At 39.5% G+C, this 8,227-nt stretch overlaps 1 protein-coding gene across 1 annotated transcript; it reads right to left on the reverse strand.

The window, feature by feature from the left end:
* cox4i2 (cytochrome c oxidase subunit 4I2) lies at positions 1-7,771 on the reverse strand. The gene is made up of 5 exons (XM_086278089.1): positions 7,612-7,771; positions 1,936-2,029; positions 1,002-1,166; positions 777-908; positions 1-400 (listed from the first exon to the last, which is right to left on the reverse strand). The coding sequence occupies exons 2-5, from the start codon at positions 2,027-2,029 to the stop codon at positions 267-269; spliced, it is 525 nt and encodes a 174-aa protein (XP_086134215.1). The 5' UTR covers positions 7,612-7,771; the 3' UTR covers positions 1-266.
* Positions 7,772-8,227: the final 456 nt, after the last annotated feature.

The raw sequence follows: 8,227 nt of genomic DNA on the forward strand, positions 1-8,227 counted from the left end.
TGACAGACAAAAGCCAAGCTTTATTTTGTTACATCAGGACGGACAGAGTTATCCCTGTGACTGAAGGCTAAAGTGGCTTTAGAGGAAGATACTGTTTGGAAAGCTAGAGGTAACAGAGTACAATTCCCTAGAGAGGCTCCATCTTTCTAGTGGTTTTGACAGTTGTAACAGCATTCAAAAGCAATAGCAGCTTCCTATAGTCAAACTGAGCCACACTCAGGTAAAAGGTCCAGACTGTGCTACCTCAGCCCCCTGCCTAGCCCTCTTTATTTCCACTGGCCTTTTTCATAGTCCCACTTGGCAGAGATGCCCTGGATGGGGTTGATCTTCATGTCCAACATCCTCTTCAGCTGCTGGGACTTCCATTCGTCATCAAAGGTCCTGGGACGTGGAGGGTAGACTACAAGGACAAAAGAATGCAACTCACATGATGCTCCACACTCCAGTATCACCTGTAATTAACTTGCCAAACAAACTTGCCAACTAAACAGTTGCATTATTAAAGCCTGATGTTCATCTAGCTGTGCCAGGCTCTGTTCAGGTCCTTTCTGGCCCAGCTGGTTTGACTCACTGGGAGATTAGAAAAGAGCCAGAGCCATCTTTAATGCTATTAGTTATTTCCTTAATGAAAGTCTGCTGAGAGAGAAAAAAAAAATGACACTGAAGTGTGTGATGTTGACAAGAAAGGTTTGGTGTTCTCAGCCACAGGCATTGCTTGTGTTACGTTGCGAGAGAGACTGGTTTAATTTTTTCAGACCACAAAAGTCAGATTTTACCGTAGACACTCTGCCACCAGATCACTATGCCTGTGAAGCCCAGGAAGAAGAAAATGCCCCCAATGACCGTCTTCCACTCTGCTGTCTGCTGCTTCATCTCTGGGTAGGTCTTGCAGAACGTCAGCCGATACACTGCAGCAGGGGAGGAGGGGGGTAAGATGAGTGCATCAATAACACAGCACCCCCCCTTCTACTGAGCATAATGAGCTAAACTAAAGAACCTACAGGCAATCTTTTCTTCTTTAGTCAGCTGACCCCAGGGTCCTTTCTCCTTCTGCTTCAGGCTCTTGTCAGCATCAGTCAGGACATCTTTGTAGGGTTTGTCAGGCAGTGGGATGTCCACACGGTCCCAGTACATTGGCTGAGACATGTCCACTGACTCGGACACCTCTGGAGGCACAGATACAAAGATACTCAGCAGTGTACATTTGTCCCCCCTCACAACCCACTCCATCATTGATAAGCCCAGGTACCATCTTGTCTAGATGAGTGTGTAGTTATGAAAGTACATAAGCGCCATCTGCTGTTTAACTCAGTATACTGCATGATGGGAAACCCCCCACTAACAAATCACATTACTTGACTTAAATCCATAATTCCTTTGGATCACGTCTTTTCTATGGTGGCGATCTTCGTCAGTTTCGGCCATTACTAATATTAACAATATAAACTGCAGCCATTTTAGCATGAAATTTGTAAATTTTTGTAAATTTTTGTAGTAAATTGTAAATATTGTAAAACTTTTCTTCTGTCATTTAATGGTCGGGCATTGTACAGCTACAAGCATTTCACCCCCATGTCATACTGTGTATGGTTGTGTGTGTGTGTGTGTGTGACAAATAAAATTTGAATTTGAAATTGTTGGTAAACACTTCAGTTTTTATCAATAACTCTAAGCCTTAATTTACACCTGTGTTTGCCTACTTTTCAAATTCCACATCTCTGCCGTGATAGAAACTTCATATCTCCATGTTAGCTTAATATGTCTGAAATTGTTCTTTTTAAGTTTATGCTCTGAAAATTTAAGGTCTTGTCAGTATTTACCGTTTTTTGTGAGACAGAAAAAACTTTAGAGATGCCATTTTACTTATACTATTAAATAAAAGTAAGATTAAAATATTTATAGTGGACCTATAAATCCCCTTTGAACGATCTTCACCTTTGCTCGCCATCCTCGTGCTGCTGGTAGTCACGGCAGCTGTCGCGCGCCTGGCCAGGAGGCATCCCACGCGCCCAGTAGTCAAACGCAGCATCTAGAAACAGGTAAATGTACATTAACATCATTATGACTTTACCGGCATATAGTCATAGACACCGTAGAGACAAACCTCAGCGGTAACTTGAGTTACAGGTCAGTGACGGTTAAACACTGGAGTCTTTAGAGAGAAGAAAACACTCAGCAGGAGCCGTACAAACGCTGCTAGCAGGGTGAACACGGGTGTAATTGATAAATACAATTAGGCGCTGCACTGTGTAGTGTCACCGTCACTGCAGTGAGCCACGATGCACAGCACTAATACAATAAGGCCAGAATTAGTGTTCTTAATTATGTTTACTCTGCAATGTCGCATTAACATCACTGCTATAAAACCTGGAAAAGAAACAGTTTCATCTCTCTTTCCGACACAATATTTTTAACATTCGAGGGTACTAGTTAGCCTTACCCCCCAGCACCTGTCTAAACTAACCTGTCTACCTACATAAAAACGTTTTTCTTAGAAGACATAATAACAATAAATATTTTTAAAGTGCTTTTGTGGATATTTTGTTGAGTCCATTTACATATAGGGGATTTTCACATACTTCACTGAGTTGACTGACTTGCCCCCCCAATGTAAAATTTTCTAGATCTGATACTAGAGTAATAGTAAGAAGCAGTATTAATTGTCATATAAGATAAGATAGCCTTTACTAGTCCCAGAGATGGGAAATTCACATTGTTACAGCAGCAGTGGTGGACGTGGCAGGAATAAATAAATAGATGCAGTATACCTAAGAACAACTATACTATGCAAACATAGAAGAAACTATACACTATACAAGGCAGAAGAAATATAATTTAGATATAAATAAATGTATTTATATGTATATATGATACAATAGTACAGTATGCTAATAGCAGCGGAACAGAATGTTTCACAGTGCGGTGGTTGGATGTCAGTGGCAGCAGGTATTGAATATTGCACACTAAAATCCAGGTAACTTCAGGATTAACTCTGGGTTTCCACTACTACCAGGGTGGCTCTCTTCTTACCTGGGAACATCACTGTGGTAACTGGGTTTTCAGTACTACCAAAGTGGTTCACTTGGGAACATCGCTATAGTAACGTAGGGTGCAAACCCAACCTGCTCCAGAGCATGTTAGGTTCTAGATCAGCGATTGGCAGATAAGAAATCAGTCTATTGACTAATCACTTCTCTTGTCATGGATGATCCCTCTGACCTATGTGCATTGATGATAGGAGAGTTTAAGCTTTTCAAGAGCATATAAAATCTTTGTGCATGCCTGATGAACAGTGGTATTGTAGATTATTAGATGCAGCTTTATTCCTTTATCTTGTCTGCATCAAACAATTTTACATCAGTTTTATTGTTCTGTAAGTATTTATGCATGATTCCTCATGACCGTTATTCAATAAAGACAGTGAAAAAACACCCTGACAGTCGATACACCTGGACATATGAATAGCAGTATCTAAATTGAATACAGACTGCTGCTGTCCATTGATGGGCAACATTTTTTTCACTTGCTGTTACCTGGCACTAGAGCTGTACCATAAACAAATAATGAAGCCCAATTTTCCAGAACAGGGACAGAACTTTTAACTAACTAAAATAATAAAGTACATCCAACTTAGCTAATAATCTCTAGTGATCTAGCCTACATTAGCTAACATTTCTGACACTGTTTAGAAAGCAAAAATACACAGACACAGCAATGTCCCCACATTATCAGAGCACTTTGAAATGTTTGCTGTATTTCATGTAAAGTGTGTTTTAAATCTGCACCAGTGATTTAGGTCATGAAATTACCTCATCATCTTCTTTTTGCCACTGCAACAGAAGTCTTATTTATTAATGACAAGCCACACTGTTGAAGCAACAACACCTGTGTGACTGTGTGACTGCACTGTAACATCATGACAACAAGAACACAGAAGGGTTAAATCTGTTTTCATTCTATCCTGTACCATCTCTAGGAATGCAAAATGTCATAAAATATCAAAATAACACTTTGTTGTTAGTACTTTTACTATATCCCAAAAGGTTGATTTTTTTTCATCTGGATGTAGCATTTTCAGTGGGAGAAACATTTCGTCAGTCGTTCACCTGCAGGTTGGGGAAGCCTGTGTAAAAGGTTAACATATGTTAACCTCTGGATTACACTAATAGTTAAAAAGTTAAGAGATAAAAAGACTTATGGGGATGTTAGTTCAGTTTATGTCTTCATACAAGGAAAAAGGGAACACCCCAGTTATATTTTGGTCTTTGTTATATCGTTCAGTGTTAAATCAGTATTTTCTAATTACACTTTACATCTTCCATGGCATTACTTAAAAAATACCACTAGGTGGCGCATAGCGGCCAGGAGGAGCGTAAACCCCCCTGGGAGGCAAATCTGCAGAATAAATCCTGCAGTTGAAACGTAAACAAGTTCATGATCTGTGCCTCTTTATGTCAATACACAGCTGCGGGATCTAGGATCGCACCCCTCCCAGGCACCTGTCACACCAGGGGGGCAACACCTGCAGTCAGCTGAGACTGAAGAAGTCACTTGGATGAGTGGCGAAACGTTTCTCCCACTGAAAACGCAACGTCCAGATGAACAGAATCAGCCTTTTGGGATTTACTTAACTGGATGTTTGAGTATGCATCAAGGTGCTTTTTATTATGGTTTATTATCTGGCAACTCTAAAGCAAAAGATAATGAGGTGGCCAGACTACCAAAAAGAGGATTTGGCACTCTTCCAAGCCACCTTTATAAAGCACTTAATGAGATTCACCTGATTCGTCTGATTCCCTGTTGCACATAACAAAGCAGAGACGGTATTTCTAGCTAGCTTTTAAATAACAATGTGCACATCAAACATTATGTAGCAGTAGTCTGAGCAATAGATATTTGAGATTCCTTAACTGTAATGAAAGTGTCTGCTTAAAATAGGTTAAAACTGGGCTAATAGAGTTTTTATATTGTCCAGATGAACAGGTTGTAATCTTTAATTACTTGTCAATAGATCTGCTATAATAGATTATCTGAAAGAAGTTAACTGGATGTATTCATGAAATTCTGGGTTGTTTATTAAACCAAGATGTTATAAGGTCAAGTCCTGTGAAACACTGGCAACATGTCCAGGGTGCACCCCACCTCTCTACCCCCATTACCCTGAATTGGATAAGCAGGAAAAAAAATGAATGGATGGATATAAGGTCAACAAGTACAAATAGGTGTCTTATTTTAGGTACTTGATGATTATGTGGACTTGCTCTACTGCATGTGGTTAAGAGAATGAAGTCATGTTCATGTTTGTCCATTTATCTGCTTTTCATCTGCTAAATAGTTCAACTTACTTTGGAAAATTGTGGCCAAGACGATTGAGCCTTTGCTTCAGGTTTCATGGCTAAAAGTATTTTGTTATATTGAAATCTGTGATTATTTATTTTGAATTATTCTTAGACACTACAATAGGTCATCCAACTAATTAGATTTGATGGTAACATTGCACATAATAATATTATTATTAATAATGAATATTAATTAGAAGGCACTGTATGCATGACATTATGATTGAGGCCTCACTGAAGGTTTGATCCTACAATTGCCCCTAATTCAAGCATAAAGTAGTACCTAGCTCAGTAGAGCTACCTGTGTTCCTTTTACACATAAATAGCTTAGCAAAGAGCCAACTTAAATTGTATCTTTAGGCATTTTGGTACTAGCACTATGTCAAAAATATATATGTTTCTTAACCCTTTAACTGTCTGACAGGCCTAGGTATAGATAAATAGAATTTTATCCCTGTCTGCCGAACCCAAACAGGGATTCTCAGGGAAGTGATTCTCAAAGTTATTAGCTGGAAGCTCGGCATGGTGTGCAGCATGTCCTTTAAAAGATTTTAGGAAACTGGACAAGTTGAGGATAGAAGTAGAATTAGCAGCCCTAAGCCCAGTTAAACAATATCTGATGAACAGTATCTGAAGTATTCTACTTAAGAAATGGAAATGATAAAAAGGATAAAATTTAAATAAAAAAAAGATGGAAAAGATAAAAAAACCTGAAAAAAACAGACGAGGACCCGAAATATAGCTTTTACCCTTAAGCTGAACCACTAACTTTTTACTGAAGCCTCGCCAGAAATGGTCACAGTGGAAGGGTATTTGACAAGAAGCCATCGTTAAGGAAGGGAAATGGGGAGAAAAGGCAAATCATGTGAGTAAAGTCAGGACAGACGTGCAACAGTAAGTGTCTACATCCATCTGAGAAACATGGTGGAGGCTCTGTTATAGTCTGGGGCTACATTTCAGCCATTGGTGTTGGGGATTCTGTCACAATGATGAAATTATGAACACAGGAATATAACATCAGCTTTTGATCCACGCTCAGTGTAATTTGGGAAGTTTCTGATTGGCAATGGCTTCATTTTTCCAGCACAAATTAAATCATCCCAAAAACACTTCCAATGCAGTTTTTAAAAATATTATTTACTGTGTTTCCATGTGTGTTTGGATGTTTCAAAAATCGTTACATCTATTTCCTGTTTTGCTAACAAAATATATAGAAATGAGTTGTGGCTCAAGACTTCTGCACAGTGCTTTAACAGAAAGACACTAAGACAGAAATTAAGTCTGATCCTTGATAGTTAAAGTTTACCTAAACAAACTGTTACCTGGTATTATTTGCAGGGTCCATACCAGTGGCCTAGTTCATTTCAGATAATAACTACCTTTTAGAAGTATCTGTCCAATGAATTACATGTTTCTAAAATCTCTGTTAGGTGGCAAAGTCCCTACAAAGTATGTACCAAGTATGTCTGCACAGCATACACCCTCAATTTACACATTTATCTTTTTGAGGATTTTCACAGAGGAAATTCATTCCATAGCCCCTTATCATAACCATCACAATTACATCCCTACCCCTTACCCCAGCCTTTTCTCATTTCTAAACTGAACTCTAAACCAAATTGTAACACTCAAATAATGCATTGAAAGTCCGTGCCAAAGTGAGGTCGTGCCGCACTTTCCTAAAAACGCCCTCACTCTAATGGTATGTAATTTAAACTGGTCCTCACTCATATTGGCAAACCACTACTCAGCACCCACCCCCATACACAGCAAGTGAAAATGGTGGAAATTGGCCATGAGTCAGTTGAAGTGTCTGAGCTGACCTTCTGCAAGGGCAGAGGTAAATGGAAACATTTAAACCGTGTTACAAACACATATTTGGAAAGAAATAAGAGACTCGGTTTTGCCTTTACAACACCGTTTCTTTCTGCAGAATAAAACTGACTCAAAGACCCACTGGCAAACAAAAAATTATACAGTTGCATCAACAAATCTTGAAGTTCAGTTTTTATTCTGCAAAAATAACCAGTAGTGCTGATTTACTTTAATTTGCATTAAAAGTGTGGGTTTTTTAGGCTGTTCATTTTGACACACTTCTAGAAATCTCTCAGCTCAATCTATGTTGCTTTTCTGCACGTCCGCCTCCTCTCCCTTGCAGTTTGGGGTTGTGTGAGCAGGGAGACTCGTCTATTATTTCATCTATTTCCTAAAGTGTTCCTTGCCAAACAACACTACAGCCTGTTTATTGGATCGGGCAAAGAAAGATACTCACAGTAGATGAATTAAAGCTGCAGCAGCAAAAAGCCAAATCTTGAGAGAAAAGGTCTCTTTAGAGCTTTCTTTCCCGTTTCGTCTCTGCCCTTATCGCCACATAACACTAAGCAGGAATCAGCTGGTGTGTGGGTGAGAGAGGCTGGATGGAAAGAAGAGTGTAGAGAGAAAGAGAGGGAGGGAGCTTAGACTGAGAGTGACCAAACTAGTGCAAGTAAACAATCAAGCAAAGCATGTGATAGCAAAGAAGGGAGCCAGGCAGAGTTTAGACTGCAGAACAAAGGCAATACAAGGGCACATTACACTTCTGTTACTGACCCATCTCCATGTGCTTTCTTCACTGCTTACATTCAGCCAGAGTGGAGACTTTGGGCTCACATTTGTGGAGGTTACATTAGGACACACAGTGGGCTATCTTTTACAGTACAAAATGAGAGATGAGTGCTTGTATATGAACAGTCAGACAGAGATTTCAGGAAATAAAGGGTAAAGTTTCCACGATTTACCCCTAATTCATGCACAAGTGCACGCTGGCACCAGGTCCTCATTAATCTCATAGCTGTGACCAACTGCTACTGGGTTATATGTGGTGCACAAGCTGGTCAACAGTCTCCTAT

The sequence above is a fragment of the Aulonocara sp. 'chitande type north' Nkhata Bay genome, linkage group LG20 (assembly GCF_057382095.1).
Source record: "Aulonocara sp. 'chitande type north' Nkhata Bay isolate Kocher_YH1m ecotype deep benthic linkage group LG20, A_spYH_male_GT1.1, whole genome shotgun sequence".
NCBI classification, from domain to species: domain Eukaryota; kingdom Metazoa; phylum Chordata; class Actinopteri; order Cichliformes; family Cichlidae; genus Aulonocara; species Aulonocara sp. 'chitande type north' Nkhata Bay.